Source organism: Macrobrachium nipponense, chromosome 18 (genome assembly GCF_015104395.2).
Source record: "Macrobrachium nipponense isolate FS-2020 chromosome 18, ASM1510439v2, whole genome shotgun sequence".
In the NCBI taxonomy this organism is placed as follows: Eukaryota; Metazoa; Arthropoda; class Malacostraca; order Decapoda; family Palaemonidae; genus Macrobrachium; species Macrobrachium nipponense.
In genome coordinates, this window is record NC_087211.1 from 69,748,026 (window position 1) to 69,761,542 (window position 13,517).

Below are 13,517 nucleotides of genomic sequence, written 5' to 3' on the forward strand. Positions count from 1 at the left end.
TTGAAATTCTAGCTTCCAATGAATGTTGGTTTCAACCTCCCACCGCAGAGCCCACTCTGCAGCAGTAACTGATCATGATTCAGAGCCCTGGAGGAGGCTCGAACACGCAACATGTGAGTAACATGGCACGACACTAACCACTATACCAGCGGACCAGCAAAGTTTTAAGCATAGTTTTGATACTGACTTTTAGATAAGTTTCCTTTGGATGGTTTCTTGTCATGTTGCTTTATTGGACATTGTTTTGATGATGGATTACCAGTTACCATAATGGGTGGAATGATGAGCTCACTCAATAATTCAATCTTACAATCAGTGGGTCAGCTCTCTCTCTCTCTCTTTCTACAGACAGACGGACACACACACACATATATATATGTATCACTCAAAATAGAATATAAGCAACAGAGAAATAAAAATGAGCAGTTACATAAACATTGGTCATTGAAATACAAGAAAGTCGGTTACTGTAACAACCTTGTCATTTAAAATGATCTACTCAGTCCGAAGTTTTCAAAAAACAAAAGTATCTTTTAAAACAATTCATCTAACGATTAAACTCTGCTCTTAGTGAAAAGACAAAACTGTTTAGTTTGTATCAAAAAGCAAAGGCAGCCGCTCGACAACGGCGCCTTATACCACAACCTTATACCACATCAATTACAAGGTTGTTACAGTAACTGACTTCATTTACAGGTTGTCCATAAAGTCCCAGTACCATTACAAGTATTTATTGCCCAGAATGGTACCGGAACTTTATGGACACCCTGCATTTCGATGACCAATGTTTGTCTAACTACTTATCTTTATTTCCCTACTTTCTTATATCTTACTTTGAATGTACTATAAACTTTGTGCGTTAGTTAATGAACAGCTATCGATAAGAGCCAGTGGAGGTCGAAACTGTTGAGTTAAAACGAATTTTAACTTTCCTTTACCCCTGTACACTATAACCTCATATATATATATGTATATATATATATATATATATATATATATATATATATATATATATATATATATATATATATCTATATATATATCACACACATATATATATATATATATATATATATATATATATATATATATATATATATATATATATATATATACATATATGTATACATATATGTATATACGTGTTGTGCAAATATTTACATGCATATATACGTATATGTATATTTATGTGTATATATCTGTATGTATGAATGTTTAATGTTTAACCTCGAAAAGAAGTTTCTGGCATAATATTTCCCCCTTTTTCTGAACGAAAATTTCAGTGGTACCAGATTTACTGAATGGGACAGATCCTATTATATGACGTTTCAATGAACCTCTTAAAAGTGTTTTGTCACCTTAGGTCTTGTGTCAGTTAACTGACATGTCTTACTTTCATCATGTCTTTGCGTATTTAAGCGTATTAATGAATCTTTGAGTGATAAGTTTACTGACTAACACATGCATGCATACACACGAACGCAATGTAATCATACGAAGTTTTACCATTAACTTTAAGTTCATCGTTGGACGAGTAGTTTACGTGCTCGCCTACTGATCCGGTAGTCCTGAGTTCGATTCCCCGTTCTGCCAACGTGGAATTAGAGGAATTTATTTCTGGTGACTAGAAATTCACTTCTCGATATTATGTGGTTCGGATCCCACAATAAGCTGTAGGTACTGTGGCTAGGTACCCAGTTGGTTCCTAGCCACGTAAAATTATCTAATCCTTCGGGCCAGCCCTAGGAGAGCTGTTAATCAGCTCAGTGGTCTGGTTAAGCCAAGATATACTTTTATATGTATTTACGTACCTATGTGTGATAAGTGTGCAGACTAACACATATATATACATACATACACACGAACGAACTGTGAACATACGAATTTTTATAATTAACTTTGGTCTTGTACTTAATGGGATGGGTCCGCTGATCGCAGCTGAAAAATAACATTACGGTTAAATTAAGCCTATCAATGACAGGATTCCATTACACCGAGATAAAGAGTCATTTTTGCGGTCTTTTTGCAGCGCTGGAATTTAACCTACATGTTTGTGGCAAAAAAATAAATAAAAAATGGTGTTTTGATATCAGGCAGCAATGACGATGTAGCGAGTAAAGGGGATGTTGCTTTAGGATTTTAAATTGCTTGTGTTATCTCTACTCCATCAAATCAAGGAGATTTTGAAAAAGGTGATCACTGAATTATACTTCATTTGCGTTATTTTACAATGATTTGTCTTAGTTTTGATTTTTCAACTTTAACTACTGAGATAGTTTTGTCTGTCCACCCTCAGATCTTAAAAACAGCCGAGGCTAAAGGGCTGCAAATTGGTATGTTGATCGTCAGTCCTCCAATCATCAAACATACCAGATCGCAGCCCTCTAATATCGTTATGTTTTATTTTATTGAAGGTGGAAATTAGTCTTGATCGTATGTCTGGTACCGCAACAAACAAAGGCAACACTGGCGGCTGAGAGTTTCATACAGCATTATACGCTATACAGAAAACGTTCGATTGCGCTGAAGAAACTTCGGTGCATTTCTTACTTGTTTTTATTGTCGCCAAATTTCGGCTTTGAGTAAGATATATGGACGTTGGAATGCATTGGTTTCATTACTGTTATAACAATCGAATTTAACCCACAAAGCCTTAGAAATTTAGACACTCATTTCGGGGTAGACTTAAGTAAACTCCCCCGCAGGAATGAGTGATAAAATGAGTAGGTTGACACCAAGTTTCAATTAGGTAACTTATTTCCCATTTTCCTTCAAGAAACTTCAGTCTTACCGGTGTTTAGTTAGCTGTTGATACTAGTCATGTCACCTACTGATAAATTTACTTTAAATTATCAATTCAAGTCATTGTTAACAACTTTTACTCTTCAGTTTATTACTAATGGATTTTTCCTAAAGAGTGACCCCCACGGGTTTTAACCCGGCATGTATTCACCGTAAAAACATAAACAAAAGACTGTAAATACCATAAAGGTAATGACACCCGCCCCCCCCCCCCCCCCCCCGAAATATTAATCCTAGATGACCCTCCAAAGCCCTTGGAGGTCACTATCTAGGAATGATCTTTGTTAATCTCTGATTTTCTAATGGTTATCAATGTTAATTTTTTTCTCACAATCGTAACTGTTATGTAATTGGTAATCATGAGGTCTCCCATGTTACAATTGATTTTTTTTTTAAGTGTACACAATTTATCTAACAGACCAAGCTCATTTTAGATGTACACAAATTAAAAAACCCATTTTTGTCTTGTCAACAATGATAGAAGTTCAGCTTCGTTAATCAATCACACATTTCAATATTTTGAATTTCATCCCTTCGTAAAGAACTATTCACAGTTAAATCTAGTTTACATTGCAAGACGTCATTAGCATTTCATGAGAACTCAATTTCAAACTTCCAGGACTTATATTCTTTTCATGTTTTCAGAAGGATCTGTTTTATTCCAAGTTGTCTTCGAATCTGACAGCTGATCTGGTCGAACTGAATTGAATGTCGAAGTTCATGATTCATAAAAGTGTTGATATTTCCCTTCGAGACAAAAGAAATAATAATAATAACTCGGAAATAGCTGAATGTGTTTCTTCTGTCAGCTTATTCGTGAATAATGAAAAGTTATATAATGAATAATGAAAAGTTCGATGACGCACCTTTTATTCAGTTGTTGCTAAATGTTTGACATGTAACATATCTAAAACGTAAGGACTGTGACGTACAACCACGGGAAGATATATAAAGATATATAAACTAATATGATGTATATATATATATATATATATATATATATATATATATTATATATAATAAAGATATATGTAAATTATAATGATAGATGAATTAATATAATCACAGATATTGCATTAATTCTTTCATCCAGAATATACATGAAAATTATTGGAATGTTTATGTCACATATAATAAGAAACAGTCTAGTAACGTTGTTAACGAAGCGAAATGTAAAAATGAAAACAATTTTGCATTTAATTTTATCTTCAGTTTACATCCTGTGAAAGTTGATGCACAACAGCTAATCAAGTAAAATAGACTAGAATAATCCTAATGTCAAAATACTTATTTTATTCTTAATTTTACCTTGATTTTACGTCCTGTGAGATTTGGTGTAGCAAATTTGAGGTAATCAAGAAAAAACAGACCAGAATAATGCCGGAAAAGCTCGAAACCAATAACATTTAGGAAAGCGAATAATTTGATATATGCGCCGTCGGTTAGAACCCCTAATCTGACTAAATTCGATACTTAAGTTCAATACCATTCTGTGGTTAATTCATATTCTGCTTTCAGACTTGTTTCCCAGCGAACGACCTTGCGGGACGCTCCCAAGGCCCCAAGATACTAGTATGGTGCTATTTGCGTCGTCGTGTCCTTTTAGAATACCTGCATCCATTGCCATACTAAACGTCTTAGATCTGGCCTTCTTAATCGACAAATATTCAGTTCTATTAGTCACAGGGATTCGAGCCATACTCTACACGGTCTTGACCCACTGGGATGTCCGTATCCTACCCTATGAAAAGCTATATCAAGATTAGGGCTAAAACTTTGCCGCAGCCCAGATCTTCCAAGGGCTTTTCCAGTTAGGTGCCAACGACATTTTGGAAATGAATGACTAGGCCTACTGGCATTATCATAATTCAAATGTTGCCATATTCACTGAATTCTTTACTCGATGCCAGTAGTAGTGTTTAGGCCTAATCCTTATCCATCAAGGCTAATGCAATTATGTCTTTTAGGTAATTTAGTTAAGTTAATAAGATGAAAAAGAAAAAAAAAGACTCCTGATTCATTTGGTATTCTATTGCAAATTTAATATAAGTAACTTCTTGAACTTCCTCGTTTGAAATATGCAAATCTATTTACCGTATTTTTAAAAATGTAGCATTTCCTGAAAGTTGTATTGATTCTACTTTCTTTCCATCACAATCCAAGATTTATTAAAAAAAATTATCTTTTCAGTGGATTTGCTACCTGTTCATTATGTATTAATTAATACTCAGAAGAGATGACTCGTAGTTTTATTAATGTGACAACACTATCCCCTTTACTTTCAGTGCATTTGATGTTTCTTCCTTCTGCTACTTGTTCATTTAATGTAACTGGAGTAGCTATATGACTCTTTTGCTACTTGCAAACATTTGAACGACTCCAAGAATGAGTTTCGAATATTGTCCATCTTCTGCCAACACACTGTAACAAAATGGACAGCGGGGATAACTAAAGCTCTATAATAGAAAAGGAAAATTACTGAACAAACTACAAAAGAGTTGGAAGAAGTTCAGCTATATACTTCCTTGAATTCCTTGAACAATTACCAGACTCTTACCATAATCTTTTGCCATTCCTCTTTTCTGTGTTGTTACATCTCGCGTGTTTCTGTGTTTTTTTTTTCTTATAATATCATTTTTTCCATTTCTTATAAACAGTTCGAGGGACTCTGCTCTTTTTTTACAACTGTAAACGTTTTAATTTACTTTGGAACTTTCCAAAACGTCCTTTGAAACCTTCCAAAATATCCTTTGGAACCTTCCAACACGCCATTTGAAACCTTCCAAAATATCCTTTGATACCTTCCAAAATATCTTTTGAAACCTTCCAAAATAGCCTTTGAAACCGTCAAAAATAGCCTTTGAAACCTTCCAAACCATCCTTTGAAATCTTCCAAACCATCCTTTGAAACCCTCCAAACCATCCTTTGAAACCTTCTAAAATATCCTTTGAAACCTTCCAAGACATCCTTTGAAATCTTCCAAAATATCCTTTAAAACCTTATAAAACATACTTTGAAACCTTCCAAAACATCCTTTGAAACCTTCCAAGACATCCTTTGAAATCTTCCAAAATATCCTTTAAAACCTTATAAACCATCCTTTGAAACCTTCCAAAACATATTTTGAAGCCTTCCAAAACATCCTTTGAAACCTTCCAAACCATCCTTTGAAACCTTCCAAAACATCCTTTGAAACCTTCCAAAATATCCTTTGAAACCTTCCAAGACATCCTTTGAAATCTTCCAAAATATCCTTTAAAACCTTATAAAACATCCTTTGAAACCTTCCAAAACATATTTTGAAACCTTCCAAAACATCCTTTGAAACTTTGCAGTAAGCAGTCTACGTCAACAAAACATACAAACTTAGCCAGATGGATACTTCACTCCGTGCTATTTAAATCCACAAACACTCGAATTAAGGACAAACGTGAATATGCGAAAAGAGCCAGATTATTCATCTCCAGTTCCACGGCCACACCCAAAGCTGGAGAAAGAATGACATTGGCCATGAATTCTTTGCAGCTCAGTAACCGCCAATTGCTTCCATCCTTGCGTTTCTAAGGAGGGAAAATGTTTTTGTGTTTAAAGCAAAGGCAAATTGGATGTGTTCACATCTACGCTTGTATGTTTGGTTTGCGAATATATATATATATATATATATATATATATATATATATATTATATATATATATATATATATAGTGTGTGTGTGTGTGTGTGGTGTATGCGTGTGTGTGTATCAAGTACTACTCATTCATTCTTCATTGCCGAGAGACATGATTTGCAGTTTTTTTTTACTTTGACAGACCTATGCTCTTTATGGTAATCATCTTATATTCATATATAGATCTATATATATATATATATATATATATATATATTATATTATATATATATATATATATATATATATATATATGTATGTATGTGTGTGTGTGCATAAATACACCTTTATATATTTATTAATATACATATACACATATATACAGATGTATATTTATATATGTATAGGGTGCCATGGTTGATTGTGACAGCTCTTGTTTCACTTTTGCTAGATCCCCGTGGCAGTTCGTACTACCTCCTGCCAATACACCCACCTGTAAAGGGGCGCCAGCATTAGCTGAGGTTATGAATAAGGGCACAGTGTCACAAACGTCTTGCTAAACGTTAGGTGAGGAATTGTATAGGTGCTCCGCTGGTATCGGCCACTATTACTAAAAAATCAGATATATGTATATATTATATATGTATTATTATATATTATAATATAGTATATTATATATAGTATCTAATATATATATCATTATATAAATATATAGAGAGAGATAGAGAGAGAGAGAGAGAGAGAGAGAGAGAGAATGTTTATCTATTTCTATACCATAAACTTTTCCCTTTAGGAAGGACTGTGAACATAATCTTCGAAAATCAAGTTACCGTCGAGAGAGAAGCTAACTCTTCAAGAACGCTCAGTATCGTATAACACAAATATGACTTCATCTTATACTTTATCACGTCAAAAAACTTCCATCATCATCCTCAGCGTGATGTTTGAAGCGCAGAGTGACCATGTGAAACGAAGGTCGTCACTCTTACCGTCTTCAGAGTGCACCAGAGTCCTGTCATGTCAAGTAACAAGACGTCTTTGACGATTGCTCAATCTATGTCTGTCTGTTTGTCTGGGTCTTGTCGATCTATATTTTCGTAGACCTAAGGGTTTAATCGTGGGGACGTTTTCCTTTAACACATCCATTTGATGTCTATCAACAAATAATTTTTGACAGTCTCTCTCTCTCTCTCTCTCTCTCTCTCTCTCTCTCTCTCTCTCTCTCTCTCTCTGGCTCTAGAGTCAAAATGGTAGCATTCTCGGCTCAGATACGAGTTTCCCACGTTCGATCCCCGAACTGGCCAAGAAAATGAAGGCAAGAAATGAACTTGTTCCCCAGAAATACAATATGCATCTGCTGACCCAAACGATAAGATTTTTTTACTTGTTTCCTAACCGACTGTTGTAAGTTGCAAACGGGCGTCAATAGAACAAGAGGAAAAAAACACGACAGGTGTCAGGTGCCTGTGCTCTCTCGTGACGTATATTACCATTTCATTATTCAAAGATCTGTGGATGGACTCGTTGAGTTTAATCTTTACTTGCTTTCTTCAACGAACTGTTTTGGAGGGAGAATAATTTCACATTGGATTATCCACAGTGCCTGGATGATCGCCCAGAAATCTTGACAATAGTTTTTCTTCTACCTCCTAGAAGAAATATTTATTGACATGGTAAAATTATACAAATGCATCTTGCATCCCACAGCAAAAAAGTCATAAGATTCAAAATAAACCAACAGGACCCTCAAATCCAAAGTGTCTGGGTGATTGTCCAGAAATCTTGACTATAGTTTTTCTTCGACCTCTTAGAAGAAATATTTTATGAAAAGCTGTCATATTCTAAAGACGATTAACATGGTAAAATTATACAAACTCATCTTACATGCCACTGGTAAAAGTCACAAGATTCAAAATAAACCAATAGGAACCTCAAATCCAAAGTGTCTGGGTGATTGTCCAGAAATCTTGACAATAGTTTTTCTTCGACCTCTTAGAAGAACTATTTTACGGAAAGGAGTTATAGTCTAAAGACTATTGACATGGTAAAATTATACAAGCTCATCTTACATGCTACTGGTAAAAGTCATAAGATTCAAGATAAACCAAACGTAGAACCCACAAACGAAGATTGAAATGAGACACGAAAAAGAAAACCGAATAAAAAGTTAAATCAAACAGTAGCGAGCGGAGGAAAAATCCGTTCATTTCAGCTGTCAAGAGTAACAACAGACGAAGAGGAAGCTTTTCCAGTCGCCACGGAAAGATTGACCAACCAATTCAGGTTCGGAGAATGCCGCCGGGAAAGAGTGTGACAGGGAACCTTAATTGACGATCGGAGACAGAACTTTGCCGCAAATCGTCATCGCGAACGCGTCTGACTGACCACCTGCCATAAAGTTTTGTCTCACGCTCTGCTGTACCAGTTTTATGAGTTTTCTGTCCGTCCGCCCTCAGATTTTAAAGACTACTGAGACTAGAGGGCTGCAAATTGGTATGTTGATCATCCACCCACCAATCATCAAACATACCAAATTACAGCCTTCTAGCCTCAATAGTTTCTATCTTATTTAAGTTTACAGTTTGTTATGATCGTGCATCTTGCACCTCTATAGGTGCCGACTACACAGGCCACCACTAGGCCGCGACTGAGAGTTTCATGGGCAGTGGCTGAGTGTTTTATACAGCATTTTTTTTTTTTACTTGTTTCTTTCTGATGCGGTTCTGACAGCTGGCACTAACCCAACACAAATCATCGTTTGAAAACGTGAAATTATTCTATACACTGAAATTAATACTTGTAAACGAAAGGTTAAATTGAGAACCATTTTCTTGGACAGTTTAATTTTACTATCACCTTCACCTTCACCTCTGAGGTTCTGATGACGTCAGATGACGTCAGCATATAATTATCAGCGCGGTTTCCCTGATGTCGATGTCATCCTTAGAAAATTTCCAGGCAATTTAACTCATTATTTTGACTTTTGTTTTTGTTTTCCTCATTATTTTACATACTACGGTAAAGTTAAAGCATACAGCCTTAAGAAAAAAAGATAAATGCCGTTACGCTATGGAAAAAGAATTCACGGTGATTATGAAAGAAAATATTCCTATGCCAATAAGTGTTAAGAGTGTAACTCTCCAGAGCCATGTTAAGTAACTCTCCCATCCCCACCACCCACACCCCCACCCCACCCAACCAACACCCTCTCTCAAAGGATTAATTAAAGGATATCCACTTACTGAGAATTAATTAGGAAAATAAAATGTCCATGTGCTAAAAGGGCACGTTACGTCAAAGGTAATTAGAGTTATTTTTCTTCACGGAATAAGGATTCCATTGTCATGATAATTTTGATTACGTTAACATCTCCTTTTCTCTGTTTATACATTTTTTAAATGGAAACAAGAAATGTAATGCAAATACTGCCAATAGTGTTAATATACTTTCTAAGAACAGGATTTGGCAAGTTTTGTGCACTAATAGAAAAAGATATTTTTGGTATGGGATTATAAATGCTGCCCGTGAATTCTGCTTGAAGTTGTTAGAATTTAGGATTTTATGATTGCACGAACATAAAGAAGGTTTCTCCAGATACAAGTTGCATTAGACTTAGATATCTTAATGAAGTTTATTTTACCATTATTGATAATATTTCAGAACTTCGGCGCGATTCCTGAATTTTTTCCATAAATTCAATCAGATTAAGTGAATATCAACATGCTAAACACGTTGTAGTTTGTCAGACTTTCCTAATAATAGATTCAAAAGTAATCCATAGCAAAAACCACTTAATAGGAATTAATAAGGCCAAATCCTTCTTGTCTGGCTCCTAGACCTATACCAAAGCCAAGACAATACTAAAGACATAACCAATGTCTCAGCCATTGACTTCCAACATCTAGTAGAGTAAGAACACCATCATCTTATCTATGACTTATTCTCTCTCTCTCTCTCTCTCTCTCTCTCTCTCTCTCTCTCTCTCTCTCTCTCTCTCTCTCTCTCTCTCCAGCGATCTGAGAAGTTTCCTTTGAAAGTTTTTACTCAGTAAAAAGTGTCGATTCACAAATGAACCGAAGTTACGTAAGTTTCTTGTTACTGGTTTTAACGTATTCAGAGGTTATTCTTCGTTCGAAGTAAACATAACACCATAACTTCTCCACGTAAATAATCAAATATTAATGTTCCTCTTTCGTTTCCAACTCTGTTACAAGCGTAAACAATTCATTTGCTGGCATCTCATTTCTGTGGTATTTTACGAAAGCAGAAATGTTATTGAAATGGAGAATTGTATATCAGGTTTTTATCGCTGGAGTGTCATTCTAGTCATTGTGAAATAATTATGCGATTACTAGAGTGAATCTGACAAACATCTATACTCGGTTTTTTCCATCTGTCCAGCCGCCTGTGGTGTTTGTGTATGGTAACACTGCGTCCGAGGTTTTAGATAGTCACATTAAGCTTACATTCAACAATAATAACAATATCCTATTTCGAATATTAACGGTGTTTTTCGCATACAATAAATTATTAAAACGCTTTTCAGTTGCAAATTTACACCAAATATCCTTTTATTTACCTAAAATTTACACATATCGTAAACTATTTAAAGCCCGGGGAGCAGTATTACCATGTGAAAACCCACAGGCGGATGGACAGATGGAAAAAAACAGAGTATCGTAAGGACATATAATATTTCCGTCTAACTGTGAAATAAGACTAAAAGTTATATTAATCAGCTATTTGTCCGTTTCTTTAGGTTTCTTTTAGGTAGGGTTTTCAATAAAAAGAGATCATTTCACTTGCTGTAAAAAATATTTATGTATTATTATGAGAACGTATAATATACAAGGAGAGAATTAAACTTGACAGATATCAGTTGTGTCTGAACTCATGCTTCTGTTATAAAGATAGTTATGGCCGCCTTCGTCTGTGTAAACATCCACCGATAGAATTGTCTTAATGGCTACCGAGATTCCTTACTCGGATTCAGGTTCCAGATCAGCGCTTCGCCGCCCGAGGAAATGTTTATTCAGGTGGCCATGTTTCAGCCCACCGGCTCCTCCGAAGCCTTTCAAGAAGTGGTTTCCATGACTGTACCCGTTGGAGTGGCTGAATCCATTGGCATAGTTTCCAGCACTCAATAAACCTCCGTATCCACCATATCCGCCACCCAGTCCACCAGTTAGGCCTAAGCCTCCAAGCCCAAGTAATCCTGGTTCGGGATCAGCACTTCGTTTGCCGAGGAAGTGTTTATTCAGGTGGCCATGTTTCAGCCCACCAGCTCCTCCGAATCCTTTCAAGAAGTGGTTTCCATGACTGTAACCGTTGGAGTGGCTGAATCCATTGGCATAGTTTCCAGCACTCAAGAGCCCGCCATAGCCGCCATATCCACCACCGAATCCGCCGTTTAGGCCTAAGCCTCCAAGACCTAGTCCTAAGCCAATTCCAGGAGCAGCGTCAGTAACTAAGGCGACCAACAGGATAGCGATCTGGAATTTTAAGTACAATTGTGAATCAGATCAAATCGAGACACACACACACAGAATTGAAGGCTAACATTGCAGACGTAATGTTCAAACAGTAGGAAAATTATGTATATATATATATATATATATATATATATATATATATATTTATATATATACTATAGTATATATATATATATATATATATATATATATACTATGTATATATAAATATATATATATATATATATATACATATATATATTATATATATATATATGTATATATATATATATATATATACTATATATATATATATAGTATATATATATATATATATATATATATATATATATATATGTACACATTCACAAAAACTGTACACTTATAAATGAAAACAAACACACTCACACACACACACATACACACACACACACACACATATATATATATATATATATATATATATATATATATATATATACATATATAATAATATATTATCTATATATATATATAACATATATATATATCATATACTATATATTAATATATATCTATATATATATATATATATATATATATATATATATATATATATATATATATATATAATACAAAGTCGTATAGTATGTTTATTTCTATGACTGAGTAAGTATCTTGATAAAATTATCAGATTGTATTTCTGGCTTACCAGAGGTAGCATGGTTGCAGCTTTTTCAATGCAGTTTCCTACAGCACACGGTTTGTCCGTCTCATGCCAATTTAGCGCTGGACTTCCCTTTATATATATGCAGGAATAAGAGGGAATTCACCTGTCCCAGCCAGTACTCAGCCACACCCATAGTTATGAGTTTGTGAGTTTCTTTCTAAGTCTAAACAAGACCTTGATTGGCAAAGTGGACCTTGGAATTCTTTACAGATGTATTTCTGCTTTTGTCCCTTAGTCCAAATTACAGGTTCATTCACATATATGTTATTCTTTTTACTTGTGTTCACGTCTGGTGCCTTAATATCTGTATTGACAAGGTGGACTTGCTAAGTGGCCCAGAAAAATAAATAATATTCACTTGGTAACAACGATCATGATTGTCCAACTGCCACGCCTAAATTCTGCGCAGATACTGCGTATTGTATTCCCCTCATCCTCGCTTGCATTTTTTCCGAAACCTGGGAACTGACGCATTTTGACTCATTATTCCTTTAAGACGTCTACTTCTGGTGCTCTGTCAACCACGTAATTCAAGGATTGCTGTGTCTTATTCCGAAGATTTTCGAATCATAAGCATTTTGTGCCAATATATCCTCTTGTCTTTACTTTGCAGACCCAAGAACGCTTAGAGCACTTCGATGTTGTTTCCGCTTATGCTAAACGTTTTCAAGTCGTTTCTTCGTACCTCTACATTCCTCACCTTATCAGGCTTGCATACGCCATTAAAATTAACATTCCGTTCACGTGTAGTGTTGTCAGTGTACCTCAATGGAGCACTGTAGGCATGACTTAAGGTTCTTTCATTCCTTTTGGACCTCCATTCTTGCTCTCTTTCCTCCATCCTACTTTCCACCCTTTCTTAACAATTATTCATAGTGCAACTGCGAGGGTTTTCTCCGTTTATGCCATTCAAATATTTCTACCCTC

The 13,517-nt window shown here is 35.2% G+C and overlaps 1 protein-coding gene across 1 annotated transcript; it reads right to left on the reverse strand.

Moving 5' to 3' along the window:
* Window positions 1-11,206: 11,206 nt before the first annotated feature.
* Window positions 11,207-12,661, reverse strand: LOC135196792 (ctenidin-3-like). Its single transcript, XM_064223580.1, has 2 exons — window positions 12,573-12,661; window positions 11,207-11,902 (listed from the first exon to the last, which is right to left on the reverse strand). Exons 1-2 carry the CDS (start codon window positions 12,582-12,584, stop codon window positions 11,390-11,392), a joined length of 525 nt encoding a protein of 174 aa, XP_064079650.1. The 5' UTR covers window positions 12,585-12,661; the 3' UTR covers window positions 11,207-11,389.
* Window positions 12,662-13,517: the final 856 nt, after the last annotated feature.